Source organism: Excalfactoria chinensis, chromosome 1, assembly GCF_039878825.1.
Source record: "Excalfactoria chinensis isolate bCotChi1 chromosome 1, bCotChi1.hap2, whole genome shotgun sequence".
NCBI lineage: Eukaryota > Metazoa > Chordata > Aves > Galliformes > Phasianidae > Excalfactoria > Excalfactoria chinensis.
The window spans coordinates 135,288,262-135,301,103 of record NC_092825.1 but is presented as its reverse complement, the minus strand read 5'-3'; the positions used below and the strand labels follow the sequence as shown (position 1 = coordinate 135,301,103).

General features: G+C 34.6%; 1 protein-coding gene across 4 annotated transcripts in view; it reads right to left on the bottom strand.

The window, feature by feature from the left end:
• The window catches only part of FGF14 (fibroblast growth factor 14), a 367,985-nt gene that overhangs the window by 91,254 nt on the left and 263,889 nt on the right, over positions 1–12,842 (bottom strand). For 3 of the 4 annotated variants that reach the window (XM_072346322.1, XM_072346332.1, XM_072346343.1), the window contains 2 exons: positions 9,636–9,746; positions 100–203 (listed from right to left, as the gene is read on the bottom strand). In XM_072346322.1, the coding sequence (XP_072202423.1) occupies positions 100–203; positions 9,636–9,746 (215 nt within the window). The remainder of the gene's footprint in view (positions 1–99; positions 204–9,635; positions 9,747–12,842) is intronic. The other variant, XM_072346341.1, reaches the window with a different exon arrangement.

The window sequence follows — 12,842 nt, the reverse complement described above, 5'->3', positions numbered from 1 at the left end:
CAGACATTACTGTACTTCTTACAGGTGACCACACATCTACATTCCAGTATATATTTAATCTTCAGCTCTGCCTCTAACAGAGTTCAGAAAGGTACTTACTGATGTGTAGAGGAAACCTTCATTATTTAGGGCTATATACAACCCAGTCTTTACACCCTGGATAGCAACAACTCGAAGTCCCACTGGTATAAGGTTGAATAACGCTGTGAAGAGAAAACATAACCAGATATGAATATATTATGGTTATTAAAATATTTTAACAAACAATGTTAAGAAAGACAGTTATTTCTTTTGGTTCTTTTTTCTGATTTTAAGATTTAGCTAATTCAGAATGTCTTGTTACTAGTAAAGTTAACCTTTAAAATTAAAGCCTGAGAGTCTACGTAGCAGTAATTCCTGCAACACACAGTATTAGGCATAAGCATTATCTAGCAAATACAAAGCACTGCAGACACAAGTTTAACAAACAATCTCAAAATAATCAAAGAGCTGAATATTTTCTTCACCAGTATAAACTGATGATAAGGGCAATACTTGAGAGACTCTAAAAGTGCACAAATCCTATTGAGATGAATATAGAACATGTTCAGAGGCTTAAGACCTGGAAAAACATGATTTTAACTAAAAAACAGCTAATAGCAGATACCCTAGCAATGATATATATCTCTGAAACAACAAAAGAAGGCACAGCTTTGACTAGTTTGAAAAAGATCACTGTGAAGAGGAAAAGGGTACTATTCTCACAACAGCAACAGAAAAAGAAAAAATGTAAGAAAATTTTACTTCCAACATATACATTTGATATTAAATCAGTTGTTTAATAGTGGAAAAACAAGTAATCTGTTCCCCTGAAAAATCATAAGAATGCTTGAATTGAAAGGGACCTTTAAAGATCGCCTAATTCCGAGATCTCTGTCTTAGGTAATTTTCGATAGACCAGGGTTCCCCCTCCAACCTGGCTTTGAACTCTTCCAGGGATGCGGCGTCAACAGTTTCTCTGTGCAACCTGTTGCAGTGCCTTACCACCTTCATAATAAAAAGTTTCCTCCTTATATCTAATGTAAATCTACCTTCTGTTTGTTTAAAACAGTTTCTGCTTGTTCTGTCACTACACTTCTCGGTAATAAATTCCTTTCCAGCTTTCTTGTAAGCCTGGTTAGGTACTGAAAGGCTTCTTTCTATAATGTCTGCCTGGGATCTTCTCTTTTCCAAAACAAACAAGTCCAAGTCAACTTGTCTTTGTAGAAGAGGTGCTCCACCCCTCTGATCATTTTCATGGCCCACATCTGGAACTGCTGCAGCAGATCCATGTCCTTCAAGTGTTGGGGGCCCCACTCCTGGGCTTCACAAGAGCAGAACAGTGGGGAAAAATCAGCTCCCTCACCTTGCTAGCTGCACTTTTCTTGATGCAGTTTAGTATAATGTTGGCTTTCTGGGCTTCAAGTGCAGAGGTAGAACAGGATCCTAAATGGTATTTACAATACAGATCTAGAAGCACAGCCAAAAGACTACAAGAGTCCTTGAAGATCCCTTTAGAAGAGCACCACTGCCCACTGTATTAAAAAGATCAGTGTTCAGCAGATAAGACACATGTCAATTTTTCTTTTATGACTTAATGCAGCAAACACACCTATACTAAATGTACTGACTCATTTGAAGAAAATAACTGCAAAGTACATATCAGCCTCTGAAGAAAAGGTCTGGATGTACCAGAGTTCATGCAAAGCTGTTTTCCACAGTGGACGAGTCATGGACTTACAAGTACTTGGATGATAACCAAAAGCACAACTTGTATGTTCAGTATGGGCATAGGTATTCATTGTTGTACAAAGCCATGTCTCAGGAACACAGTAATATCTACAGTGAATTCCTCAAAATTTAGTTGTGACCATAATGCATAGACTATGAGGCTGCTTGTAATTAGAGTGCCAGCAGCAAAGCCCAAATGAAGTGAAAAAGAGCAGTGAATTTGCAGTAAATGAGCACATTTACTGATAAGATACAAAAACGCCTGGTTGGTCACAAGATAGAAAGTTGCAGCTTAAGATGAAGCTGATCAAATCTTTAGAAGTGAAAAAAGTGGGTTGCTTGTTAGAAATTAAGGACAGATGCAAAAAAGACCATCTTTCCTTCAAAAATAACATTTTCTGTAATATTCTAATAAGGTTCTAGAATCACATTATCATATGTATCATTAGACCTTTTCATGAAAACATAGAGCCAGTATAAAGCTAAAAATTGCTGTAGTAGAGCAGTTCCTACAGACGCAAGACAAAAGGGATGTGGAAGAACAGAAAACAAAGTTATGGATCTACAAAGAAACATAGAAGAGATGACTTCAGATAAGAAGTAACACAGTTATGTAGTATTACTATTTCAGTAATTTCTGAAAGTTTCAGTCATTTTAGGACCTTACTGGGCTGGTCTCCATAAAAAATATAGTATACAGAAAAGTCTTCCTCTCTAGCCTATAAAAGATAAACATGGATTCGTGAAATATGGCAGTAGTAGACAAGATATCCTCTGACTGTAGGATAAATACCACATGACTTGAGAGATTTTACATATTCAAGTATATTCAAGTATAATTAGGATTTATTTATCTTTTTTTTTTTTTTTTTTTTTTTTTTTTTTTTTTTTTTTTTTAATAGCCAATGCCCTCAAAAGAAACAATGTCTAAAACAGCAAAACCATTATGCTGGGTCGTGGAGGAGGATAAGTATGTCACAGCAAAACTAGAGCCGAATTAACATCAGGGCTTTTTTCTCAGGCTAAAGGGACTGAAAAATAAATGGAAAAGAAATGGAGAGACACGTAGCTAAATTCATTTTCTTTCAAGAAGGAAAGAAATTCAAGGAGGAAACCTGGATATGATTAGCCCACTAGTGGAAGAGCAGCAAATATTTTGAGGATACTAGGAAGGGTAACCAATACTTCTATGAGGAAAAAAAAAAAAAATACATTTTAAAAGCAAGTCATTCATGACAAACTGCTAATGAAAAATAACCTCAAATTACACTGCTTCAATCAAAACTTGTGGAACACAAATTTCATTTACTGCATTACCAATAAAAATAAAATGGCAGAAACAGGAAGAAAATAAATAAATAAATAAAACACACAAAAAACCCAACCACTGAAGGAAAATTTAGAGGCCTGTAACATGGCAATGTTTTATATAATCTATAAAATTAATGGAATATCTTATAGCTGCTAGCAAATTTAGAAAGCAACAAGGAGTGGACATAATGTGTCTTTCAGTGGTACCAAGTATTAATGAGATGTTGTCAGAATTGCTGTAATAAGCGCAAGACCATAAAATTTTACAGAGTGATCTGAATTACGGTAATTCTGCACATACTGAATATTCAGTACCTACTAAAACTCTTTCAGACTTCATTGAAAGTTGGGAGGCTAGTCTACAATTGATTCATAAATGCTCAGTGATATGCTTCATACTGAGATCAGCAAAACACACATCAGTAATGCACAGCATGTGATTTTCACTTGCTGAAGTTGGCCAAAGGAAAATCAATTTCCTCATGAACATGACTGTGAAGTACTATTTAGTGAGCAGGACTTTCATACCCAATTGCAAACTTAAAACCTGCCTAAGATTTTCTTGTATTATCCCCCACTCTAATAAAATTCTGCTTCATAAAAGTTGAAAGCTGTTTCCAGAGTTTGCCAGCGTATCAGGTCTACACAGCCTAAGTTATACCCTTAACTCGGTGGTGGTGAAAAATAACTATGCCGCTAGCTTCTGTCTTTAAAAAAATGATCCAAACCCAAAAATAAGAGGGGAGTTTGGTCACTGAACATCTCAGTTGCCCTAAATCTAGTCCAATTTTTCCATAAATTAGCTGAGAGAGAACATTCTTCAACAGCCCAGTGCTTAGTTCTCCTATGTTTCCTGTTTAAGTACAGACACTGGTAAATCCATCAACAAATAAGAGGTGGGAACATCAGGAACAAATTGACAGAAGTGGTGTGAGTAAAACCCTTCATCCTCTGCAGCTCTGAGCCTGTGAACACTGCATTAGCTTTCTTTTGCATTCCATCTAAACCACAACTATGAAACAATTGATTTTTCTTCCCTTTCCTAAGCCTCCAATGCTATTCCCAATACCTACAAGATCAGAACATGGGTGTGGGGGGAAGTTAACTGTAACGTCTGCCCAGAAAAGAGAATTTTCATTGTTACACATCTAGGTATCATGAGAAAGGTTTGCTGGGCTAAATTTGAGTTAGATTCTAAACTTCCAAATTTTTAGCCAAAGTTATAGTTTAAATCCACTTTTTGATAAGTAGTAATTCCTTCCTTTCTTTGATAAAACACAAACCCAACACATCTCTCTTTCCCATTATTTTTTTTTTCTGTATTTTTATCACAGTATATTAACTTTAGATCTGAAATGCCTGAAATCAGATATTTTGATATCCCTGTAGAAGTCTATTTAGCTGGCTTGCAGCTACATGAAAATTGCCATTACAGATCACTGTTTTTCTGAAGAAACTTGCTAGGAACCAATTGCATAAGGCTTGTAACTTGCTGTCTGTTCTGTATGTGCATTGCCCCCATATCAGTTAAGAAAACTTCCCACAGGACCAAATCTGAAATCAGATCAAGGCAGCTATCTCTTTAATTTATTTCCATCTATAGGCCCACAGGCAAAAACTATGATTCCACCAGAACATCTTTTAGGGTGATAATGACTATGGGGAGGTTTATATTCAGAGATTTGTTGAGAAACACATTATACCTGACTGATGTAATACAAGATGTTATTAAAATGTGCTTTTCAGCAGGGCTGAACATGGCCTCCATTGATCTTGTCATATTGACTGGGATTATAGCAATGGGAGAAATGGGCTTACCCTAACTCCTAAAGGTAGTGTTAAATAGACAGCTGAGTGCCTCTGCAATTCTTTGAAGAAAAAAATGCAGTAAAAAAGCATTTAAAAATCTGACAGTGAACATTTCAGGTTAGTAATCTAAATTTTACCACATTAAAGATGTGTTTGTTAATCATCAAACCAAAATATTCTAGTGGTAGGTACCTTAGAAAAACATTAAAAATGTTAAAATTTCCATATTCAACTTAGAAAATATAAACAGAATGTTAGGAACATGCATTAAATGATGAAACTAAAGGCATGTTAAATGGGAGCATGATTTCTTGAATACTAGCTCTTCTAGGCACCAAGTGTCATGAAGGAAGTAAAGCATGGTGCAGCATACTTAAGCAAGAGATGTGCACAGCACAGCCAAGTCAAAGTTGCTTGGATAGTCTTAAGTCTGATATTTACCAGTTCATGAGTTACGACTGCAAGTGAGCAATGGCCTTTTAATATGTTTTAAATATGACTGTATTTTCATAAGAGGCCCAAATAACAACATTTGAGTACTAAAATAAGGTCTGCCATGCATCAAAGGAAGTATTACAATGTTGGATTTTTTCAGTGGTTGTTGTCTGAAGTATGCTTTGCAGGTAAATACAGACAAGCCACAAGGGCCAAGAGATTCAGAGTTTCTATCTCAGAAATTAAAGAATCGAAATTCCCTTTTTCCCAAACATAATTAGTTTTTCTAATAAAACTATCCTTCGCTCATGAGACAGAATGCTGAAGATAGACCAAAGCCAGAAATCAAGATGTTTTGGATGTGAGATCAGGTGCAGAATGTAATGCTTGTTATTGCAAACACGAAAAGGACATCTATTTCTTTATAACTTTTGTTGTTTTTCCAGATAACAGTGAGGCCTATGAGATCACTGTGAGTACCTACCCCTAGAGCAACTTCCATTCGCACCAAGTAACACTGTGAACTACTGTAAACCCTCTAAAATCAAAGCAAGAGAGGGACAGCTACACTGAGCAAGACGAGTTAAAAAAGAACACCTGCAGCTTTAACCACAGTTACTCCTGTCATCACTACAAAAATAAAAATAATAATAACAAAATACCAAAACAAATACCAGAAACTGTGAAGCCCTGAATGAAGGAAAAAAGAGAAAAAAGCTAAAAGAAGAGAAGAAATGTAATAAATCCTCTTTACACTTATTACTGAGAGTTTGGCAAAATTACAGCCCTGCTTTGCTGATGTAATTTGAGGAAACTTAGCATTGCTAAATAATAGCTAATAGATCCATTACATCATACTCTATCACAAAACATCACTGTCTTGTAAAATAAACAAAAGGAGACTGCAAAAATGAATGTAAACCCATCATTCGGTTTGCAACAGCAGACACTCTACAGTGGGTTACACTACAACAGCTGACTGAAACCACTTGTAGAACTCATTTTGACTTCAGATAGAAGCAAAAAGCCACATTAAAAAGATTACCAAGGAGCTTTAAAGACAAAAAAAAGAGTGCTAACAATCTGAACAGACCACATTTCAGTCTTTCCACACACTAATGCTCTGTAATACTGGGACTCCAATACTGTATGTTTATTATGTTATAAGTTTACTAGCGTACATGTAAAATAAGTACAAAAAGACATACACTTCAGGGAATTTTAACTTCAAGCAGTCTTCTAAATGCTTGAGACAATAAATTGCAGCAGAACAGAAAGTAGCAGAATGACTAAGATTCAGTTTCCTTGCTCAAAACAAAAATCTCTTCTCTTTTCTCCCTTGCTATTCACTCTGCCTTCTCCAAAGCAGCAAGCTACCCTGGAAGCTGTGAAGGTGATGAGGACTCCTTCACAGGCTTTGGTGACACTGAATAGTACAGAACATGCCTGGAAGGCTGACAGAGATGCATGCCCTTCATGATTCTCAATTTCCTTCCTTTATATAAAAAAACACTTCAAATGAAAGGTAAGCATACATTCAGTCCTACTGACAGCTAATATATCTCCTCGCTCACTGGGTGGATTAAATAGGCAGACTGTTTGCTCAGTGGTCAATTTTCCCATTCCCAAGCAAAACCCAGCAGTATGGGGCCATGCTTCCTCCTCTGCAGTTGCAAAAACTTATTTGCCAGTAAGCATCATACATAAACTATCACAATGAGAAGTTCACAAAATAACAGATCAGAAGACTAACAATTAAAAACACAAGCAAATTATTTTGTAGAAAAAGAAAAACAAAATATGCTGAAATAAAGAAAAGTGAAGAAACCTAAAAGTTCAACAAGACAGGGAAAGAAATAGAGTGGAATGAGAAGAGAACTGAGGAGAAAGACTGACAGCACAAAATAAACACTTATATTTGTACATCAATGACTATACCAAATGAATCAATCTTTACAACTCTTGGTATAGTAGTTGATATATCATCAAAATTTAATGTGGAAATTGTATGTCTTTCTGGCAAACACACTGATTTTATACATTTTCATGGTCTAATACATTTTTAATTAACATTATTATAAAATTGTACTACTAAGGGGTTTGTGAAAGCCTTGTCAGGGCTTGTGAAGGGCTTGGAGAATACACCCTAAGAGGAGTGACTGAAGGTACTGGGGCTGCTTAGTCTGGGGAAAAGGAGACTGAGGGGAGACCTTATCACTCTCCTCCAATACCTGAAAGGTTATTGCACTGAGAGCGGGGTTGGTCTCTTCTCACTAGTGACAAGTGACAGGATGAGGGGAAATGGCCTCAAGTTGTGCCAGGGTAAGTTTAGGTTTGATATCAGGAAAAACTTCTTTACAGAAAGGGTTGTTAAGCACTGGAATGGGCTCCCTGGGGAGGTGGTTGAGTAACCATCCCTGGATGTATTTAAAAACCATTTGGATGTGGTGATCAGGGACATGATTTAGCTCACAGTTGTTAGTTAGGGTAGTATGGTTAGGTTGTGGTTGGATCTTGATGATCAATCCAACCTGAGTGATTCTATGATTCTATGAAGCACATTAGCTGGAGAGAAAATTTTTCTCTGAAGAAAGAATCACTTTAGTAAAAAAAGTAATGTTGAAGTAAAATATAATATTACCTATCAGCATTTATTCAAAATATGAAGTACTTTTATCAGGTATTTTGTTGGCTTTAGACAAGTTCCAAATTTATAAATATTTATAATATATAATATTCATTCTGAATTTTGGAACAGCTGAAAAGAGTTAGAGATATGAAGACAGATGGAAATCCAGAAGGTGATGAAGAAAGGAGAGAAAGGGCAAATAACATAGTAAGCAAAAATAAATAAGATATGTAAAACTGACAAGAGTGAAACAAGGAAATTATGGCATGATGGTAGATTTCTAAGAGAAAAAAGTAGAAATAACATGAAATGTTCCAAAATTTTCGCTGTCATACACACCTCTTCACTGAAGCTGAAAAAAAGAGAAAGGCAGGACAAGAGAGAGAGAGAGAGAAGCTTGCATTCTAAGACAGCATTCTTAAACCTTGTAAAGGCAAAGCTTCTCTAAATTACTTCTCGGTATTAGCTGCAGTACAGAAGTGGGCATGAGGCATGAACACACCAAGGAAAAGGGAAGAAAAGAAAAAAACACCAACAAGGAACAGGGAAGAAAAAAAAAAAAAAAAACACTTAGAAAATGAGCAGAGAGAGAAATACACATCAGAGTAGATTAATCAGTTATTTTTCTCAGTTCTATAAAAAGTAGAATAATAAAAGATGATCATGCTATCTTTTGATGAAATATGTTAAATACGAGAGCCATGCATTAACAGATAAAACAGGGAGTTTCACTGAAGGAGAAATGTCAAATCCCTAAATTTAATTTGTACAGTCTAATTCCATTTTTTATTTTTTTTTGAGAAATTAAAGGCTTATTTATAAATGCACGATAAGCAGATAAATCTTTTTTATTAAAAATACTTAAAATAGACCCCAAGAACACATACAAATAAATTACTTAAAGATTCCATTGTCATTGTACTAAACAAAATACATATATTCTCTTCTAAATTAAAAATTAAAACTCAAGTATTTCTAAAGTAGGAATAGGTTTGCTTAATTAACATTTTCAGCTGAAGTTGTCAAATATGTGCATGTATATACCTTGAATGGCAGTATCATAGGAAAATAACACCAAAGTAGTGATCAACACTGCCCTTCAAGACCAGTTTTGTATTGAGTATTTTTGAAAACTTCTACCGTAGCATTCTCTACACTGGCAAAAATCCTGTTAAAACCACTGGAATTCTTGCTGGTATAGGGACAGAATGTAGGATGATCAATCTTCAGCCCCAATTCAGCAAGACATTTCATCATACGCTTTGAGTTGGATTTTGATTAGCATGTATTTATTTGTTTTGCTGAATCAAGGCTCACATGAACAGACTTGCAAATAATTTTGGATTTGTTATCTCTTTTTTGTTATTAAATTGAAGATAAATTTCTGTTAAATACATAGTTTTACTTCAAAAACATTACAGAATTTTATCATTTTTATAAAGATATCAGAAGAAAAAGCTGGCCTAAATATCTCACCCCCACAGTTCATCGGCACTTACACCTTCAGAGGGAAAATGTTTAGGCCAATGTCCTGTACAAGAAGTGCCGGTGGTTACTAGGTTTTCAATTGGCAGAACCCTCTTCCTTTTGACAAACACATTCAGAAACCCTCCAAAAATATTAAAACTGCGTCTGCATGTATACACTTGAATGATTCAATCTGCGTGTGAGATTAAGACATTCCCCTATGGCAGTCACTTACTAGAATTACTGCTGTCATCCTTGGTTCCATCGAGACTTCCATCGGGGTGCATTTGCAAGTAGTAGCCTTGCCTGCAATATAACCTGGTCACTATACCCTTGAGCTGGGGATCTGAAAGACAAACATATTTTGTCACTAGCCTCAAAACTTTTTCCAAGAGTTATCCCTACTTCCTCTGACAGTAGAAGGAAGTTTGATGAAGCAGCATTGCTATCTTAAAGTTGTACTAAAACAAAGTGGTTGCTGGTGGAGATGGAGAAAAATCTTTCTACAGCATTATTATTATGCTGGTTTCATATCCTCTTATTTTCCTTGAATGTCCTTAATTAAAATTAACAGTGGTAAAACAAATGCAAAAAAATAGTAGCCCAAGCACCCAGTCAAAAGTCTTAAACTACATTAAGCTCTACAAACAAATAAATAAATACATACATACATAATCAGACCTCAGCAACAGGTAGAGAGCCTTGCAGAAATCAAGACAATATTAAAATAATAATAATAATAATAATAATAATAATAATAATAATAATAATAATAATAATAATAATAATAAAAATAAATAAAACCCACACATATTTCATAAACGTTAGTAAATTACTATACTTCACATAAATTTTAAGATTGCCTTTATGAAAACATTTGCCTTCTTTCACACTGTACCAAAGTCACATAATTGTCTGGTACAACATTTTGTAATAGTTCCAACTGAAGAGTTCCCAAAATACCAGCCTAGAGTCAGATACAATTCACTTGTCCTCTCCAGTCCCCCAGGGAATAACATTTACAATAATAGCAAGATGATTGCCATAACTCTTCTATACCAGAAAACAAAATGAAAAATACCTGAGTAAGCTAAAAGTAAATGGGAAATTCAGGTGGCTGAACATTTAAGCTACGCTATTTAAAACTCTGTGTTTGTGTAAATAATCATCAAGCATTGAGTAGAGGACTACCAAGTGACAACTTTATGATTTATCTCAAGAATAGTACCTTTACAAAACCACATATCAAGATGCTGCAGAATTGGTTCTTTGCTGAGGAAAAGGACATCGTGTCTTCAAAAAACAAACAGCACTACCTGTGCTTCATACTTGATATCGTTAATTATATTTTTACACACAGTTAGGCCCAACTTTAGGCATTCAGTAAAGTAAACAATGCTTATGTAGTGACATGGCATTAAAAGCATCTATATCTCATCATGCACAGCTTTGTAATAATGAACTAAAATCATAAAGGCTTTGAGACAAATAAGTAATTAAATGAATAGTGAATTTTTAAGTAAGGCAGAAACAATTTTCATGCAAACCTGTGACCAGTTTGTAACTGATTATAATTGTTCTCACTATCAGTCAAGCTGGGTTACTTACATTATCCTAAGGGAAGACAGAAGTAAACACTAATAAGAAAACCCGCCCCTAAGTAGAATGTTCTGAAGTTTTGTACGAAGGCTCAGTTCATGGAATATTTATGAAAATTGAAAGTTTTCCTTAAATACACAAAGTCATACGAAACAATTTAAACATCTAAATTTAAAATATAAGATTAAACTGTAAATATCATAGAAAATGTTACTAGAAGTGTTAGCAGTAAAAGTTTCCAAGCATGGAAGTAAGTAGTATAAGTATTTTGTGATTAACATTTAAGCACATTTAAGTTTTTGTCCATTTTATTTTCTTCTGCTTTTAACTAGAAGTTTTGCTTTCTGGGTACTGTTACGAGCAAAAATTTCTCTGTCTTTAAACAAAAGTATTTAAAAAATAAAATAAAAAATTAAACAATATATAAATACAAGGAAAATTATGTTGTTTTAGATTACTGCCTTAACTATATCAGGCAACTCAAAAATATTTTCATGATTTGAAAATAAAAGACGCTGCTCAATTCAATGCATACTTTCACTCTGAACTTCTGGCAGTTAAATATAGTTGCTTTATACATATATATATATATTACACCTTAAAAGACAAAAGGAAATAATTTAAGCAAAATCTCTGTAACTACAGGTTTAGAAAAGTATTTGCAAGAAAAATACAATCATTTTGAAAAACCATTCCTACATCCAAACAAACATGAAAAAAACTGTCTAGCTTAAGAAAGCATTGTACAGCAGGTTAATTAGAGTCAACCTATTGCTTCAAGGGAAAAGTATAAAATTTAGAAGTGATGCTCAACATTGTTCAATCCATTTATTTTTTTTAAACTTAATAAAATTTACTATCAAGAAATCACATAATAATTTTCTCCAGAAGCATTATTTAGAGTTAACTGTGTTTTATCAGCTTTCCCATACTAAAATCATAAAATTCTTTGAGTTGGAGGGGACCTTTAAAAGCATCTAGTTCAACTCCTCTACAATGAATAGGAACACCATAGCTAAAGCAGGTTGCCCAGGGACTGATCCAGCCTCACCTTGAAAGTCTCCAGGGATGGGACATCAGCCACACCTCTGGACAAAAACCACATCTGAATGAAAATAATCTGATGAAAAACTATGCATTTCAGCTAGCATTTCAGGGCATCTGATGGGGCAGGGCATGAGTCCCCCATTTATTCATTCACTGAAGTTCAGCAAAATGATAACTATTAAAACATGAACAAAAAGGACTCTAGTCATATGTTTTATCTCATGAGGTATATAGTTTTATTAGTTTAGGTTCTCAGTGAACTGAACAAAACTGTCACAAAACATCTCACTTAAATATTTCATTCAAAACTGAAATTTACTATTAATAATGTGATACTGATTAATATTTTGATTATGCCATGTAGATCTCTTTAGAGCAAAATGTAGCAGAAAAAGATCCTGTTTACCCACCCTCCTATGAAAATCTTTACTGCTTCAAGATTCTGTCCTTAGCACAATTAAAACTTTAATTACTCTCAGGAAACTGAATCAGACATTTATTTTTTTTTTACTTATTCTTGCTTGCCATATTTAGTTTAAATAGCACCTTGGATCTATAGATCAAAGTAAGAGACAAACTACATGGTTTAGCTGAACAGTGCTCAAAATACTGGGAGAATTTGACAATAAGACATGGTATTTCTTTGATCTTAGTGAAAAGTCAAAGCATATTTAGTGCTGGTGTTGTGTGCAATGACTTGTTAACCTCATAATAAGCAATAGTCAAAATGACTGTTCTGTATAGCCTCAAGGTAACCGTCTCCAAGAAGAAACAGACAATCCTGTCAGGCAAAGAA